At 52.3% G+C, this 18,315-nt stretch overlaps 2 protein-coding genes across 3 annotated transcripts in view; one reads left to right on the forward strand and one right to left on the reverse strand.

The window, feature by feature from the left end:
• Positions 1-13,350, forward strand: PLK1 (polo like kinase 1). The gene is made up of 10 exons (XM_069570365.1): positions 1-3,347; positions 4,006-4,174; positions 5,569-5,713; positions 6,668-6,761; positions 8,013-8,232; positions 10,779-10,934; positions 11,937-12,014; positions 12,181-12,335; positions 12,435-12,617; positions 12,855-13,350. The coding sequence occupies exons 1-10, from the start codon at positions 2,946-2,948 to the stop codon at positions 13,059-13,061; spliced, it is 1,809 nt and encodes a 602-aa protein (XP_069426466.1). The 5' UTR covers positions 1-2,945; the 3' UTR covers positions 13,062-13,350.
• ERN2 (endoplasmic reticulum to nucleus signaling 2) overlaps positions 11,538-18,315 on the reverse strand; it is a 25,935-nt gene continuing 19,157 nt past the window's right edge. For both annotated transcript variants that reach the window (XM_069570364.1, XM_069570363.1), the window contains exons 14-22: positions 17,159-17,243; positions 16,840-17,029; positions 16,659-16,758; positions 16,385-16,584; positions 14,748-14,895; positions 14,532-14,659; positions 13,897-14,020; positions 13,744-13,811; positions 11,538-13,653 (exon numbers count right to left, since the gene is read on the reverse strand). In XM_069570364.1, coding sequence (XP_069426465.1) covers positions 13,441-13,653; positions 13,744-13,811; positions 13,897-14,020; positions 14,532-14,659; positions 14,748-14,895; positions 16,385-16,584; positions 16,659-16,758; positions 16,840-17,029; positions 17,159-17,243 — 1,256 coding nt within the window. In that variant the 3' untranslated portion in view covers positions 11,538-13,440. The remainder of the gene's footprint in view (positions 13,654-13,743; positions 13,812-13,896; positions 14,021-14,531; positions 14,660-14,747; positions 14,896-16,384; positions 16,585-16,658; positions 16,759-16,839; positions 17,030-17,158; positions 17,244-18,315) is intronic.

Here is an 18,315-nt window from a genome sequence, read left to right on the forward strand (position 1 = left end):
ACTACCACGGGTTGATAGGCTTACTCCGCCTCCTCACTTTGCCCTCTGTACACACACCTTGTAAGTCAGAGTGACTACTCTGGTGTAGCTGTCTCTGGAAAAGGACTGATCTTTTCTAGGCTGTCTCTGGGGAAAAGGGGTGGAAGGTTATATGCTGCTAAGTCACTTCAGTCGTGTCCGACTCTGTGACTCCATGGATGGCAGCCCACCAGGCTCCCCCGTCCCTGGGATTCTCCAGGAAGGTTATATAAACCCACTGTAAAAATTTTTACATTCAGGACTTCATCCTCTATTAGTGTGCTAGGACTGCAATAACAAAATAGCACAGACTGGATGGCTTAAAAAAATAGAAATGTATTTGCTCACAGTCCTAGAGGCTAGAAGTCCAAGAGCAAGCAGTTGGCACGTTTCTCCTAAGGCCTGTCTCCTAGGCCTGCACCTGGCAGCCTTCTCACTGTATCTTCACATGGTTGCCCCTCTGTCTGAATGTCTGTGTCTTAATCTCTTCTTATAAGAACACCAGTCATATTGGATGGGCCCACCCATTTTACTTTAATCACCTCTTTGAAGGCCATATCTCCAAATACAGTCACCTTCTGTACTGGATGTTAGGACTTCAGCATATAATTTGGGGAGAACACAGTTCAGCCCATAACATATCCTGATCAATTCCTGAATATTTTTCCAGTTAAATTATATTAAAATATTTATCTGCAAAATTATTCCCATGTCTCTTGCACACAGCCCTTCTGGATGAAAGGCCTGGATGAGAATAAAAGATTATTGAAAAAATGTCAGGTTAGTATTGCTGATCAAAAGCCTGGCACCCAGGGAGCTTTGGGGGCGGGGAGAGCATTTATGATCTTCATTTCTCAGAAATATTCTGGAAACTTTCCCCTTTTCCTGAAGGAAAGCTCCCAGTGCCGTCAGCTGGAAGATTGACCCTCAGCTGGCATCTGGGTTCTTGAATTTCAGGAGAGTTCTCACCATTCCCTAAATGACAGGAGTTGCTTACTGAATTTAAACTGTGTAAACTGTGGTTTATGCTGCATGCCTGCTTTCCTTCCAGGAGTGTAGAATTTTGGTGTGTTACAGGCAGAGGGTGCCTGTGTGACCAAACCCCAGAAAAGCCCTGGGCTGGAGTCTCTGATGAGCTTCTCTGGTAGATAACATTTCACACGTGTTGTCACACTCATTGCTGGAGGAATTGTGTCCTGTGTGACTGACTCCACTGGGAGAAGACTCTGGGAAGCTTGTGCCTGGTTTCCTCTGGATTTTGCTCTATGCACCTTTCCCTTGGCTGATTTTGCTTCATAACCTTTCACTGTAATAAATCCTAGTCATCTGTGAGTAGAACTATATGCTGAGTCCTGTAGGGGGATGGTCTTGGCCCCCCCCCCCCCGCCCCAGGGCACAAGGAGGACTTACGGGGTGGTTGGTCGTGTACTCTTTCTCAGTCTGGGTGCTGCTTACATGAGGTGTACTCATTTTGTGAAAATTCACTGAGCTGTCCAATTAACAGATGTATACTTTTTCGGTACATAGATTCAACTTTATAAAAAGATAAAACAATATTGTACACCACAGGGATTAAAAAATAATAATTTTTAAAAACAACTCCCTTTTATTTATAAAGCATTTTAGTCACTCCTTTTTGCCAAGCATTGTGCTGAGAGCTTGGGACATGGGGTAGGAAAGATGTCTTCATTGCCTCTGAGTTTATTGGGAGTTATGTAAAGAGATAACTGATATGACTTTTGCTGACTCCTAGCAAAGACATCATAGGATGCTGGGCTTACAACTTGAGTGATTCTCAGGGTTGCCACTTAAGTATCTATGGAAGCCAGACAGGCAAAGGGGCAAAGGAGGGTTATCAGGGAACTCTGACAAACTGGGAAGGTATGTTAAGTAAGCATAGAGTTGCAACAGCTAATAGTTTTTTCAAAGTTGCATTTTTATGTGAGCTGTCTTGATTTTTCACTCCTGTATATGAATCCAAATTTTAAAAAGTGAAAGACCAAACAAAACACCTCTGCAGCCAAATTTGACCTTGGCTTACCAGTTTGCCAGGCATTCTGCCAACCTGTCATCTTTCCCTCTTACAAAACACTTGAGGGTCCACTATTTTAGGCACTGGGAAATAGAGCAGTGAGCCAGCCAGACAATTTTCTTGCAGAATGACCCTGGCGGGGGTGGTGGGGTTCTGGTACTGTACTTCTCAAACTTCAATATGTGTGGGAATCACTGGGTAGATTCTGAATTGGGGGGGTCTGCGTTGAGGCCTGAAGCTTTGGCTTTCTAACAAGCTCCCAGGTGTTGGTGATGTTGGTGGCCCCTGCTGTTATTTGAAGAAGAGTAGGGGGTTTGTCTGGAAGATGTGTTTGCCTGGCAAGCATTCTCTTTAGACTTCGATTTTAGTTTATGGGGTGATTTGGAAGAGAGCTGGTGACTTCCGGGGCGGATGTTAGGGCTCCCCCATGCTGTCTCTCATTCTAGGTCTCTATTCTCAGAGTTTATAATCTAGAAGGCGAGGTGGGGATGGAGGAAGGTGCTGGGAAAAGCTTCCTGGAGGAGGTCCTCGCGGACTGCAGGAGCTTCCCCTGCCGTCGAGAAAGGAGAAACCCTGAACGCACCCTCTTCTGGGGCGGGGTCTCAGCAGCCCCACACCAGCTTTGGTTTCCCAGGCATCCCACGTGTCTTCCGTCCGCCATCCCTGCCAATCAAGCTCCTCCCAGGGCCTGGGTGAGAGTTTAAAGGCGGCTGCAGTGCCGAGCGCTCCCAGAGTGCCGCGCGGCGGGCGGGTTTGGATTTTAAATCCCCGCGGCCAATCAGTAGCGCGTAGGCTCTTGTAACGTTCCCGGCGCCGCGTTTGAATTCGAGGAGAGGCAGAGCCGTGCCAAGCCTCTGCCTAGACCCTGCTAGGTCCGCTGAGCAACTCCGGGAACATGAGTGCGGCGGCAACTGCAGGGAAGCTGGGGCGGGCACCAGCCGACCCAGGGAAAGCGCCCGGAGTTGCAGCTCCCGGGGCTCCGACGGCCGCCCCGCCGGCGAAAGAGATTCCGGAGGTCCTAGTGGACCCTCGCAGCCGGCGGCGCTATCTACGGGGTCGCTTTTTGGGGAAGGGTGGCTTTGCCAAGTGCTTTGAGATCTCGGATGCGGACACTAAGGAGGTGTTCGCGGGCAAGATCGTGCCTAAGTCGCTGTTGCTCAAACCGCACCAAAAGGAGAAGATGTCCATGGAGATATCCATTCACCGCAGCCTCGCTCACCAGCACGTCGTAGGCTTCCACGGCTTTTTCGAAGACAACGACTTCGTGTTCGTGGTGTTGGAGCTCTGCCGCCGGAGGGTGAGTGTCGCTGCTGGGGAACTGGAACTGCCCTGGCGGCAGGGGTTGGGGCACTGGGAACCGGAGCTGCTGGGGAAGGGGCGCCCCGGGGCTCAGAGCTGCTAGGGAAGAGGTGCTGGGAACCTGGAACTGGAAATGGAGAAAGTCTTGGGGAGAGGGAAGGTTCTCGGCACTTGGGGCCTCTAGGGAAGGCGGCTTCTGAACGCTAGGAGTTGGGCGGATTGGGGGAGGTGCGGGAGAACCTTGCTTATGGACGCCAGGGCTTTGGAGTTGCTAGGTAAGGGATATTGCGGACCCTCACTTTCCCGAGTAGGGTTGGGTCAGGCAGAGGGTAGTTGGAGCCAGACTTCGGAGCTTCCGGGGGAGGGGAAGGGCAGGAAAGGGACCTGTTGCTGCCAAGAGTTCCGGGACCGGGATACTGGGGTCTCTGAGCTTCCGGAGGGGTCTGAGAGAGGGGTCCCAGGTAAGGGTTTTGGGAGGGAGCCAGTGGGAGAGGGTTGCTATGAACTGTTGCGGCCTGGATTGGGGGGGGAGTTCTGGATCGCAGTTGTCCTGAAGAAATGGTTAGTAGCGTCCTGGCTGCCTTTACCTAATGACACTCCCTCCCTGCCTTGGGTCTGAGCACCGGCTCCCATTTCTCCTTCCTTCCTGCTCCCAGTCTCTCCTGGAGCTGCACAAGCGGAGGAAAGCTCTCACGGAGCCCGAGGCCCGCTACTACCTGCGGCAGATCGTCCTGGGCTGCCAGTACCTGCACGGAAACCGCGTTATTCACAGAGACCTCAAGCTGGGCAATCTCTTCCTGAACGAGGATCTGGAGGTGAAAATAGGTAAGGAGCTGGGACTGCAAGGGCATTTGACATGCAGTGGGAATGAGGAGGAGCTGGGAGGGAGGGTGAGGGAGAGGAAATTTGGAAAGAGACAAGGGAGAGAGAAAGAGGATGGTAGGAAGTCTGGGCTGTTGATTGGCTGTAGAATCCTCTCTTAGGACAGGAACTTAAAGAGCTACAAACCAGTGTCTTGTCTGCAGATGTGCTTTGAGGGGGGCAGTGTGTTCTATACAGTTTTTTGTTTGTTTGTTTGTTTGTTTTTTTTAAGAATTTGGATTTGTTTTCACTTTTTAAAAATATTTTTTCAATTTACTTATTTCGGCTGCACTGGGTCTCCGCTGCTGCATGCCTTTCTCTGGTGCGGTGAGTGGGGGCTACTCTGCGTCGCATGTGCGGGTTTCTCATTGCAGTGGCTTCTCCTTGTGGAGCGCAGGCTTCAGCAGTTGTGGCTCCAGCGCTCTAGAGCATAGGTTCAGTAGTTGTGGCACATGGGCTTAGGTGCTCTGTGGCACATGGGATCCTCACCGACCAGGAATGGAACCTGTTTCTCCAGCATTGGCAGGTGAATTCTTTACCACTGAGCCATCACGGAAGCCGCTCCTCATTTTCACTTTTTTAAACTGAGAGCCTTGATGTAAAACTTTGAATTTGGAGCTCCTTTTAAACACTCGAGAGCTCCAGCAGTACAGGGGTAGCGTTCCCTCAAGACAGCTCTTTGCTGTACTGAACAGCAGCTGTTCCCTTTAGATGCCCTATGGTTTGCCACATTCCCCACCCCTCCGTATCACTTCCTCACAAACTTGCCAAGTAGCCATCTTGACATTTACTTGCTTAATCCCTGAAGGTGTTTGAGTTTTGCTATCCCTGTCAGTCGGAGAAGGCAATGGCACCCCACTCCAGTACTCTTGCCTGGAAAATCCTGTGGATGGAGGAGCCTGGTAGGCTGCAGTCCATGGATCATGAAGAGTCGGACACGACTGAGCGACTTCACTTTCACTTTCATGTGTTGGAGAAGGAAATGGCAACCCACTGCAGTATTCTTGCCTGGAGAATCCCAGGGACGGAGGAGCCTAGTGGGCTGCTGTCTGTGGGGTCACATGGAGTCAGACATGACTGAAGCGACTTAGCAGATCCCTGTCAGTTCCCTTTTAGAAGTAAACCCCTCCTTTCTAAGGGGAGGGGTGATGAGAGTCTTTGGGAGGCCCTTCCCTAGGGCCAGCATGGTGGGAGGATTCCTGGGTAACAGGAATCTAGTCCTTGCTGTACACAAGGACTAGAGGCTTTGAGAGATCACTTGACCCTGGTTCTTGATGGTTACCAGCTGAACCAGCTGTCTGCATTGACAGACGACAGAAGCTGGCATCTGAGCCTCCCTCTTCCTCCCTCTGTCCCAGGGGATTTTGGACTGGCAACCAAAGTGGAGTATGACGGGGAACGGAAGAAGACCCTGTGCGGGACTCCTAATTACATAGCTCCTGAGGTGCTGAGCAAGAAAGGGCACAGTTTCGAGGTGGACGTATGGTCCATTGGGTGCATCATGTAAGTTGGGAGTTGTCTCAGGACCCACCAGTCTCAGCAAGGGGCTTTCTGGACATCTCACTTGGCAGGCTTTATCCTGCAGACCTTTCCGCCTTTGGAAAGGCTGCTCCAGAGGACAGATGGTCTCTGAAGGAACCCTCATTGCTGAATTGGTATATCCTGTAGGATTCCTGCAGCCTGGGCTGTGGGTTCAGGGAATGAGGGAGGGAATGTCTCCACAAACTTGCTCTAATCCCTTGCTATTCAAAGTACGGCAGACCAGCTGCAGCATCACGTAGGAACTTGTTATGCAGAATCTCAAGACCCAGACTAACTGGATCACAATCTATATTAAGACCCTTGAGTGATTTCTATGCACAATAAAGTATTAGAACCACTGATCTAAAAAGCAGCATTGGGTGGGAAGAATTAGGCCAGGAGTGGTGCTGGCAGGAGGAGGTCCTGTGGTCTGTCTGGGTCAAGGCCATCAGAGGTGGGTGGTGGGCAGAGAGTTGGGCCTGTTCAGGTGTTACCCCTTTTGTTGTTTCCCTGGATACTGGAGAGTTAGAAATGGCTTTCCTACTTCTTTGCCTTGGAATTTCCCACATGAAAACTTGCAGCCTAAAGTACAGAACTATTAACTGTGGGGCTGCCTCAAGGAGCAAGTGACCCCTGCTTGGACCTGTTCCATGTTAGCTGGCAGCCTCTGGCCCCTAGATTACCGCAGGCTATAGCTAAAAAGTCACTGGTCCATTAGAACCCAGTTTCATCACCTGTATTCTACTGAGGGTACCTCCCTGCCAGTGTCATGGCTCCTGGGGCTGCTTAGTGAACTTGTGAATTGTCCTCTGGGGCCCCAGAGTCACAGTGAATGCCCAAAAGATGTCTGACTTCCTTTCTGGCCCTGAGAGGATTCCTCCCTGCATCTGGGTTTTGGTTGGGAGCCTTGAGCCAAATCCCTCCTTGTGCTTACAGGTATACCTTGTTAGTGGGCAAGCCACCTTTTGAGACCTCTTGCCTAAAAGAGACCTACCTCCGGATCAAGAACAATGAATACAGTATTCCCAAGGTGACTAAAACCACTTTAAGTTTACATTTGTTTTATTTAATTCCCTCCCCCACCAAGTGATTTACAGAGCCCAGCCATTTCCGGGGGAAAGAGATGGGTCAGTGCCACCCCATGGGTAAGTGTAACAGCTTTAGAGGGTCCTGTCTGAAATTGCATACAGAGGCTGATGTATGTGTACAGAAACAGTTTTTCTTGGGATGAGAGTTTGCAGGCTCTCATCCATTGGGGAGATAACCCAAAAGACGTGAAAAACAGAGAGAAAGAGCCAGAGTAGGGGCAGACGGAGAAGTGCTGCTTAGCCTGGCTGTGGACTGTCTTGGTTCAGATGGGCTCTGCCACTTTTTAGCCAGATCACAATGGACAAATGGCCTGAGTCTTCTGAGCTGCAGTTTCCCATCTGTAAAGTGGAGTCCCTGCCCCAGAGCATCTTGCACACAGCGAGCGCTCACAGAATCTCGAACCACCGTGAAGGCGAAGTGGCGTGCTTTTGCAGCCCCCAGCAAGAGTGCATTGAGAGGGATAGTTGGCAGCAGTCTGGCACACAGCTGCTTCCACAGTTTGGCATCTTTGTCTTATGTGAAGCCAAGAGCCCTGTCTCCATCAAGATGGATGGGCTGAATCCGTTACAGAGGGTCAATTATTGGGCCGAGTAGAGTGGTTCCCAGTGTGGGGGTTGCACCTGACTGCCTCGGTGTGGGTGCTGGCTCCACCACTCACTCGGGATGTGTCTTAGGCACTTGACTTCTCTGTGCCTGTTTCCTCTTCTGCAAAAGAGGGATGGTACTAGAGAGCTTCAGTCCTTGGGTGTTTCTCTGAGGGTTAAGTGAGTTCATCTACACGAAGTGCTTACAATATTTTGCTGGTAGATAGTAAGTACAAAGTTGATGCTAGGCTTTACTGTGCATTTGACCTACCCTGGGTTGGGTCTCCTTGCCAGGGCTCCAAGCTTGGTGCTGTGTCCCCACTTTATAGATGAAGATACAAAGGCACAGAAAGTTGGGTTGGTTGGCACAGCTGGTGCTGAGGGACAGAACTGGGACTTACACCAGGCCTTTATGACTTCCAAGCCTTTGTTTTCAAGTGCTGTTCTAGTGGTGAGCAACTTGTCAACTTAGTAAAGCTGCCAGTGGAAACTTGGGACGTTTATAGCCACTGAACATGGTGTATTTGGGGCCGGGTAGGGGGTGGTGGTGCAGCAGCTGGGTTGGTCCTGTGTCATATCCTGCTTATGACTCCCCACCTTCCCTCCAGCACATCAACCCCGTGGCCTCCTCTCTCATCAAGAAGATGCTTCAGCCAGATCCCAGTGCCCGTCCAACCATTCACGAGCTGCTCAATGACGAGTTTTTCACTTCCGGCTATATCCCTGCCCGCCTCCCCATCACCTGCCTCACCATTCCACCGAGGTTTTCAATTGCTCCCAGTAGCCTGGACCCCAGCAACCGGAAGCCTCTCACCATCCTCAATAAAGGTAAACCAGAGTGTGGGTAGACAAACAGCCTTGCCTGCCGCTGTGTGTGAATGGATGGTCCCCAAAGCTCAGGTGGGCAGTAGGATGGGCCCCAGTCTTTGAATCCATGGTCCCCATCCTCATGTGGCAAATGCCTTTCCCCATAGCCCTGTCAGGGAAGACAGACCTTACTGTGACTGAGTCAGACCTGTCATGTCCGGAGAGAAGAGAGTGGCTAAATGCCATGCCTGAATAATTCTTAATATATATTTTTTAAATCGTTGATATTGCCCTGCATGGTTCATTGGAAAAAATGTTGAGAAGCTTCAGATACACACATGGAGCACAATGTGCGTGGGACCCACATCACCGCCAGAGTCAACACTTGCTAAGATTTGTAGTGTTTGCTTCATCGCTCCTTGTTTGTTCCTTAAGTATTTTTGAAGTTAATTCCAGACATCTTGCCATTTTACCCCCAAGAACTTCCGTACGCATCTCTCTAAAAGGATAGACATTTTCTTACAAAACCACATCTCATTGCTTGGTTTGTCGTTGTTTCTAGGTCTCTTCAGAGAGCAGAATTAGAAAATACATAACTGGGGTGGGGATCTCTCATTATATGTGTGTGTATGTGTGTGTATTGTTTTTGTCCCAAACAACATGATAGTAAGTTGTACACATTCTGGCCTTTACTACTTAGTACTTCAGTGTATATTTCCTAAAAACAATTCTTTTACCTAACCACGACACAGGACCTAGTTATCAAGTTCAGGAAATTGAAATTAGTGCAAACTGGTCTTACAGCAGTCTTTTTCTCCACTGTGAAATTACTACTTTAATTCTCTTTTGGTAATTTGTAAGGGTCTAATTTAATATTATAGGATCTTTAATTTTATGCTTGTATTTCTTTTTCTCTTACAATGAAAACCTTGTTTGCTTACACGGTATACATGAATTTTCAACATATATAAAGTATGTTATGAAACTATGTTTATTTCCATGCAATTCTTTTTGTCCTTAGACTACATTTCACACACACACACACACACACACACACAGAAAAACCCCAAGAAAAGCCACTTGAAATACTTTATTTCTCTGTGTGGATATAGCACAACTTTATGAGTTCATTTCAGTTTTGACACTGCTGTTTTAAGGATTACCTTTTTCTTTTTGCTTTAATTTTTGATACTTTCTTTGGTTATATGAATATTTCCTTTGATTGGTGATCACTTGGTTAAGGTGGTGCCTCCAGTGCATAGCTACTATTTTTCCTTCGGTGATTAATTTATACCCCATGGGGAGCTTCTCTGAGAGAATACTACTCAGACTTTAGCTCACTGATGTCAGCATCCATGGTGGATACAAGAGCAGTTATTGCTGTGGTATTCTAATGGTGATTTTTCCCCTTTTCTTGTTCCTTCTACGTCTGTTAATCAAACTTCTTCTGTAAGGAAGAGCTGTCACTTCTCTCCCATTCATTTATTTGGTTGGTATGGACTCGTGGATATTTATTCTTAGAGCTATAAGACAATATTGTTATTTTAAAGGATTGCTTTTTTTTTAGTTTTAGATCTTGGACATAAAGCAAAACCCAGAATTAGAGTGAACTTTTTGGGGAATACATAAATCCCATTTTTCATCATCTGTTTTTAATAATTATCATCATCTGCCTGTACTTGTTTTTATCATTTCCACCTTCTTCCTTTTCTTTCTGCTAGATTTTTTGGGGGGATTTGTTTTGTTTGCTCTTCCCTGTGGTTTGTGGGTCCTCAGCCAGGTACTGAACCCATGGCAGTGAAAGAATTGAGTCCTAACCACTAGACCGCCAGGGAATTCTCTTGCTAGAGTTTTTAAAGTAAGTCTCAAATATTCTGTTCTTTCAAACTTAAGTCTTTATCATAGCATAGATTTTTTTAATTGAAAATTCAGATCTTTAAATATTTTAAGAAATTTCGTATTATACAAGAGGAGCTAGCACATGTTGGTGGGGAAAGAATTGAACTTTTACACATCAAAGGCAATAAAAATCATCCATAATTCCACCACCCAAATGCACCTAGTCTTAAAATTTCAGGGTGTATCTTTTTAGATTTCAGTCACGTATAAGTACATAAAGCAGATTTTAGAGGGGGAAACCTCTTACGTTTTCACTGAATGCCTGTTAGGCTATCCTATGGGTTGCAATTTACTGAGCCCTCCTGTTTTCCTGGATACAGAAGATGCCTTTAATTCTTAGATTGAAGCCAGGCAGCTCCAAGCTGCTGAAGACCAGAGGTGCCCAGCAGGGCCCAGCATTGGGTCTGAGGCCTGAGTATCTAAAGCATTATGGCCGTGTGTGGCCATGAAGCCTGACTACAGGGCCTGGCTTGGCCCAGCCCTGGAGGTATCAGCAAGTGAGTTTCAGGTGCTGTCACATGAGCAGGGCAGCTCCTACTCTAATAACCTGCTGCTTACCTAAAGCAGTGGCAGTGTAAAGAGCTTCTCGAGCTGTGGTTGGGGGTCCTAGGCCCTCAAATCCTGCAGCCTTTGTGCCCAACTAGTGACCGTGTCTCCTCTCCTTACAGGCATGGAGAACCCCGTGCCTGAACGTCCCCGGGAGAAAGAGGAACCAGTGGTGCGGGAGGCCAGTGAGCCCGTCGACTGCCACCTCAGCGACATGTTGCAGCAGCTGCACAGCGTAAACGCCTCCAAGCCCTCGGAGCGGGGGCTTGTGAGGCAAGGTGGGCGCTGGGCCGGGGCACCTGGAGAGGGCAGGGAGGTCTCAGCCCCAGAGTGCTGGCAGCTTGTCCAGGCCCCCGGCTCCACAATGCCTTGCCTTCTCCCATTTCCTGTACATTACAGCCCAGGGAAGTGGGCCTGCTGGCTCAGGCCCTCCATGGTCAGGCCTCTCCTTTCTTCTTGTGACTCATCTGTTCTGTCTCCACAAGTGCCCCACCTTTCAGCAGCTCCATATGCTGCCTGTGTGCTTCTGCACACACTGTCTCTTCTGCGCAGGGAATTTCTCTGTGGCCTCAAGACAGTGGAAATAACAGACCCAGGCGTGCGCCAGCTTCAGGGCCTTTGCTCACACCGTTCCCTTCCCCCAGCACTCGCTTCATGCAGATCCCTGCATGGCTGACACTCACCCCTTCATGTGCTTCTACCAGCATTACCCCTGTGAGCATCTCCCGGCCCCCAACTCCTAGCATTTCTCCTCCCCCTTACCTGCTTTATGTTTTCTCCACAACACTTCCCATCTAACATAAAGTTTCCACATTTGTTAATTGTATTTGAAAGAGGGGATTATTGCATGCGTGGAACATCACATTTTCATACATCTGAAATTAGCTTCTCTTACAATTTTTTAATCACTCAGAACTCAGATTCTCACCATGATAGTTAGAAGTAACTTACATTTCTGTGCATATTCATTTTGATTGGTCTCTAGCCCTGGAGCCAGTATGCAGGCTCCGGGAAGTAGGTTTTGTCTTTGCTCACTATGCCTGTGACGGCACCTGGCACCCAGTGGGCCTTTGAGAAACGGGTCAGCTGAACACACGGGTAGACTCGGCATGCTGCACTGTGACTTGCTGCCTGTCTCAGCTGCTTGACGGCAGAGGCCCGGCTCTGCTCTCCTCTGGGGCCCCAGGCCTCTGGACCGAGTTCCCTGGTGTGGGCCACCCGAGCACATCAGAGGGGAGGAGGCTGGTCCTGACTGGTTGTCTTGTCTGTTTCTGTCCCAGAGGAGGCCGAGGACCCTGCGTGCATCCCCATCTTCTGGGTCAGCAAGTGGGTGGACTATTCGGACAAGTATGGCCTCGGTAGGTTTCTCCCAGGTGGGTGGGTAGCTTGAGACCCTCCAAGTTGTTACAGGCAGTTGCTTTTCCGACTCTCGGGTCCTCTCCCCTCAGCACTCTTCCGTCTGCACCCCAGGCCTCCTAGTTGCAGCTCCCACTCCCCCTTTCTGAGGTCTCCCCTTACCACTAGGGTACCAGCTGTGTGACAACAGCGTCGGGGTGCTCTTCAACGACTCCACACGCCTCATCCTCTATAATGACGGTGACAGCCTACAGTATATCGAGCGTGACGGCTCAGAGTCCTACCTCACCGTGAGCTCCCACCCCAACTCCTTGATAAAGAAGGTAAGTTTTGGCTGGCCTGTGTGGTCCTGTGTCGCAGAGTGAGGGCCGTGCCCGAGGACAGGCTCCAACTCTGGACTCCCTCTCACACCCTCCAACCAGATCACCCTCCTGAAGTATTTCCGAAACTACATGAGCGAGCACTTGCTGAAGGCGGGCGCCAACATCACGCCTCGGGAAGGCGACGAGCTGGCCCGGCTCCCCTACCTGCGGACCTGGTTCCGTACCCGCAGTGCCATCATCCTGCACCTCAGTAATGGCTGTGTGCAGATCAACTTCTTCCAGGTGAGCCGGGCCCTGGAAGGTTGGGGTGGGGTATCTGTGCCTCTCTGCCAGCTCATGGAGTTGGGTGGGGAGTGGGGGCCATGGACCCATCCTTGGCAGCAGTAGTAGAAAAAAATGATATGTGTCCCCCTCCTGCCAGCTGGCCCATTTTTCGTCTACTGCCAACACACAGTAGCAGCTGGGGTCTTCAATCACCAGTAACCCCCTCTGTCCATCTTGTCGCCCTCTCCCTCACAGGACCACACCAAACTCATCCTTTGCCCACTGATGGCCGCCGTAACCTACATCGACGAGAAGCGGGACTTCCGTACATACCGCCTGAGCCTCCTGGAGGAGTACGGCTGTTCCAAGGAGCTGGCCAGCCGGCTGCGCTACGCCCGTGCCATGGTGGACAAGCTGCTGAGCTCGCGCTCGGCCGCCAACCGCCTCAAGGCCTCCTCATAGCCCCCTGCCCCCTGGACTGGCGCCCTCCTCCTGCAGCTAGCACCTTGGCCCACGCTGGTTAGCACCGTGGAGCTATTTTATAGTGTGTCCCCAGCCCTGGGGGCCAGGGCGAGAACTTCATCATCCCTGCAGGTGGGGGCTGCTGTGTAAGTTATTTTTGTACATGTTCCGTGTGGGTTCTGTGGCCTCTCCCCTTGCCCTCAGGCTCACCCTATGAATTGTACAGAATGTGGCTGTTGAATTCAGGACTGTCCTTGGCTTTATACACATTAAACATACGTGAATCTTCCTTTCCTTCTTGTGTTCCCCGAGGGGCACACACTGTTGCTTCGGTGGCCCCAGAGGCCTGGCCTCTGCTGGTCTGTCGACCTGGGCAGGCTCAGCTCCCCGCTGCCCCTGGGCTTGGCCCCCCGACCCCTGCGGCCGGCGGATAGTAAGGCAGGAAGAGGCTCTCGGAGGCGCAGCTCCTCATGGCGCCATGCGTGTGTAGCAGCAGCCGTGGAAAGCGGTTGGTAAAGTACTGGACGAAACTGTCGGGGATGGAGCCCAGCGTCCGCCGTACCTCCTCTGGGAGTTCCCTGTAGTGGTGCTTCTGGAGGGTCGGACCAGAGAGCCGGGGCTCAGCCGGACCAGGCCTCAGGCCTCCCCACCGTCCAGGCCCCTCCCAAGCCCTGGAACACACCTTGTTCCTCACAGCACGAAGCAGGTCTCGCACCGACGTCCCCTTGTACGACCGGAACCTTCTCAGATCTGTGGGCAGGGAAGGCGTTGGCACAGCCGTCCCTGCTGAGGCGTCCCTTCAGCCTCCCGGCGCCCCCCCGAGTCTGGCCTCTACCTGTCTGCAGCGGCACCGAGATGTGCTTGTGCCAGTCACTCCGGACCACCTCGGAGCCTCCCGCCTCGAGCTCCGTCACCAGGGGCCCCTGCTCAGGCTCCTTCTCCAGCCAGTCACTGACGTCCTAGGACCCACAGAGCTGCTGAGCCTCCTGACCGGGATTAGAGGCCACAGGCCAGGAGGGTCCAATGGCTGGGGGCGTGCAGCAGCCAGCGCTGCTCAGCTCCAGGTAAGGATTGTTGCCTCCCGTTGAGTGGAGCTTCTCTGCTACGCAGGGTCTAGTCCAACCTGTGACAGGCACTGTTTTCCCCATTTTACAGATGAGCAAACAGGCTCAGTGACTCAAGGTCACAAGTGGAATGCACTGTCTGGGCCTGGGAATAGCATGAGAAACAACTGGGGCTGAAAGGAATGGGGTATGTTCTCACACCAGGGGCAGCTGAGCTTGGAAAGCGGTGCTGAGGAGGCCGTGCAGGGCTGAGAGGGCAGTGTTTGGGAGCCTGGGCTCTGTCTTGGTTTAAATCAAGGAGCTGGGCTGCCTGGAACACAGATGAGTCTTTTCCCCAGCCAACCTGGTTTCCCTTGTTGCTCAGAAGCCAAACTTTCTGAAGCCTCTCTCCAGATTCCCAACTGACCTGGAAGAACTGGAGCTGCTTGGCTCTGCTCCAAAAGAAGGGGTGGGCCAGCACCTGCAGAGCGGAGGGGCGAGCCTGCGGCAGGGGGCTGAGCATGGCCTCCACCAGGTTCCGGGCGATGACCTGGTCTGCAGGGGTGAGAGAGAGGGGTGGCTTCAAGCCTGCCCAGCCTCTGCCTTGCTTACCCCCTCCTCTGCCAGCCCAGGTCACCCTCACCGTGGGCCTCTTCCTCCAGGTGAGCCAGACAGGGAGCCCCCGCAAGGATGTTTGCCTGACGATAAAGACTCTCTCCGAAGGGGTGGCTGCCACCGGAAAGCACATAGTAGAACACACAGCCTGCAGAGAAGATGTCCACTGCGCTGGTCTGGGGGCCAGAGGGACAAAGATAAGGAGGTCTCTGCTCCAGGAAGTCTGCCCGGCTGCACTCTGCCCAGGACTGGTGCGGCAGCCTGGGATTTGGTTCAGGCTAGAACTCAAGGATGCTTCCCAAGGCATGTTCGTAGCCCTACATTCCCTCCCCTCTGCACTAGTGAAAGGGACGTGTGGTTTTCATCCAGAATCTTTGTGCCCACTAAGCCTCTAGTTTAGGTCTCCATGCGTTATTCCTCCAGGTCTGGTGGGTGACGCTGACACGTCCGAGTGAAGCTGGCTAGGCGTGAGGCAATAAGGCAGCAGTGGGGACTGTGATCTGGTACCAGCCCTGTCCACAGCTGGCCGCTGGCACTCAGCTGCAGCTGGTTGCCTCCAGGGGACTTTCTTGGGTGGCAGAGCTTTTGATTTTGCAAAAGAATCCAGAAATCTAGACTTATGTGGAATTTCCCAGAAGTTAAAACGGTGGCCGCAAATTTGAAAAATCAAAACCCGCACAGGCTTCTAACATCAGTGCCCTGGTTCTTGGGCCTCCGCGTTGCCACTTCTAGCTCTCTCTCGGCTTCAGGGGTGCGGGTGACTCTTGTCTGTTCTTGTGTGTTACTCTCATTCATGCCTATGACTTCCCCCTGAACACTGACTCAAAAATCTATGATCCTGGCTCTCCAAGTGCCTCCGGGGGTCAGACACTGCTCTATGACTCAGTTACATTAGCTCATGTGCGTAGGCGCGTGCTAAATCACTTCAGTTGCGTTCGACTCTGCAATGCTGTGGACAGTAGCCCGCCAGGTTCCTCTGTCCGTGGGATTCTCCAGGCAAGACTACTGGAATGGGTTGCCCATTATTCCTCCAGGGGTTCTTCCTGACCCAAGGATTGAATCTGCATCTCTTAAGTCTCCAGCATTGGCAGGCAGGTTCTTTCCCACTAGCACCACCTGGGGAAACCATTAGCTCATCTGATGCTCCCCCAAACCCTCCAATCTGGGTGGCTCTCCACTCTGGCTTCACAGTAAAGTCACTGGGGGTCAGTTACTGGGTGTAGGGCCTGGGCACTTGAATTTTTTCAAGCTCCTCAGTGACTACACCACAGTAGAGATGAAAACCATTTTCTAGCTTCGTGCTTCTCAACCTTGGGACTGTTGACATTTTGGACCAGATGATTCTTGGTCCTGGAGGACCGTCCTGTGCCTGCTTGGGTGTCTCACAAGCATCCCTGGCCTCTGCCCACTAGGTGGCAGTAGCAACTTCCCTTTCCCTGCCAAGTGGGACGACCCAAAAGGTCTCCAGACATTGCCCAGTGATGGCAAAAGTCACCCCTGGTTGAGAACCACTGCCCTAGGGGGAAAGGGGAGGAGTTATCTCCACTTTACAGATGAAGAAACTGGGAGGAGTCACTGAAGGCCACAGAACGGGTGATCCAGAACCCAGGCAGCAGAGACACTGGGTGGGGAGGCATGCCTGCAGCCCGGGGTGGCAAGACTCACAGGGCTGTCTGGAGGCGGGACCTGCAGGAGCTCGGGCGCCATCCAGCCTTCTGTGCCCGGGATGCCTGAGCGGAGGCTGAAGCTGCAGCGGCCGGCGGGCAGCTTCTTGCAGAGGCCGAAGTCTGAGAGGACCACTCTGCCCAGGCCCTGGCTGTCGGGCCCCGCAATGAGGACATTGCCTGGCTTCAGATCGCGATGCACTGTGAGAGCAGACCAGAGCTGAGAGCTGAGGGGGCAGGCAGGGGCTCGAAGGGAGGCCGGGAGGGGCCGGTACCTATGTGTAGAGAATGCAGGTGAGCCAGGCCCGCCATCAGTTGCTGCAGCGCCATCCCGGGCTCCAGGCCCCAGCCATTCGGCTCCGGGTGTTCCACGTACTGGGGAGCAGTGAGGGGCAGAGCGTCACCCTGCAGCCCAGGACCCCTGGCCCCGCTCCCACCCGGGAGCGCAGGCCTCACCTCCCGCAGCGAGGCCCGGCAGAGCTCCAAGGCAATGTAGTGGAACTGGGGTCCCCGCTCAGTGCAGAAGTAGCGGAGCACGTTGGGGTGCCTGTCCGACTCCTGCAGCAGCTGCACCTCCCGCCGGACCAGACTGAAGCACTCACGGAGGAGCCGCTTGACCGCCACCGCCCGCCCCTCAAACTGTCCCCTGGGTGGAGGTCCAGAGGGCAGACCAAAAGGGAATTGTTAGGATCCACACCCACCTTGGGGGTTCTTTGAAAGAGGTGCTCTTCTAGGGATAGTGGCCACCTCAGCCCAGCTCCTGTCTGCCACTCACCGGAAAACAAAAGTCCCACCAGCCCCGCGGCCCAGGACGTCCTTGGGGTTGAAGGAGATCTTCCCCACCACAGTGAGCTGCTCGGCTGCGGGGAGAGGAGAAGGGGGTCTCAGGGGCCCTCTGCCCATGGCCGCCACCCCGCCCAGTTTAGACCTGTCCCCCCAGCCTCGATCTCTCTCCAGCCTCCCGCTTCCATGCCCCACCGGATGCCAGACAGGGTCCAGTGCCTCAAGCTACCGCTTACTCCAGGCAAGTGACCTAACCGCGGTGCCCCAGTTTTCTCATCTGTAAAGTGGGACTATGTTAAGGATCCTGCATAATATTACTGTGAGGATTAATGGGGAAAAGGGTGGGGGTGAGGTCTGCTCTGCTGTCCTCTTTTATCATTGTTCCCTCTTCTGGCATTTTCTGCCCAGGTTTCTTTCCTTTCCCCGCCTCCACCAGTTACTAATATAATAAACGCTTTCGACTAAGCTGCTGCTGTTAAGTCGCTTCAGTCGTGTCCGACTCTGTGCGACCCCATAGATGGCAGCCCACCAGGCTCCCCCATCCCTGGGATTCTCCAGGCAAGAACACTGGAGTGGGTTGCCATTTCCTTCTCCAATGGATGAAAGTGAAAAGTGAAAGTGAAGTCACTTAGTCGTGTCCAATTCGTCGAGACCCGGTAGACTGCAGCCTACCAGGCTCCTCCGCCCATGGGATTTTCCAGGCAAGAGGACTGGAGTGGGGTGCTGTTGCCTTCTCCTCGACTAAGCTATTAGCTTCAAATAGGAAAGTGAATTTTGGCAGCCGGAAGCATGATGAAGGCGAAGGCTGTGGCAGAAAAGACTGTTCTGGGCGGGGGTCACAGGGGGTGGAGAGCAGTGGGCGTGTGGATGCTGAACTGTCTAGAATAAGTTCCAGGGCAGCAGGGAGCCCCCAGAAGGCCTTGGCTTCCTATTACGAAGGGTGGGGTTGGATTTTCCTGGTGGTCCAGCGGTTAAGAATCCGCCTGCCAGTGCAAGGGACACGGGTTCCCTGGTTTGGGAAGATTCCACACGCCGCAGTACAACTAAGCTCAACTTGGCAACTACTGAGCCCGTGTGCCTAGAGCCTGTGCTCCACAAGAAGAGAAGCCACCGCAATGGAAAGCCCGTGCACCGCAACTAGAGAGGTAG

This window comes from Ovis canadensis, chromosome 24 (genome assembly GCF_042477335.2).
Source record: "Ovis canadensis isolate MfBH-ARS-UI-01 breed Bighorn chromosome 24, ARS-UI_OviCan_v2, whole genome shotgun sequence".
In the NCBI taxonomy this organism is placed as follows: domain Eukaryota; kingdom Metazoa; phylum Chordata; class Mammalia; order Artiodactyla; family Bovidae; genus Ovis; species Ovis canadensis.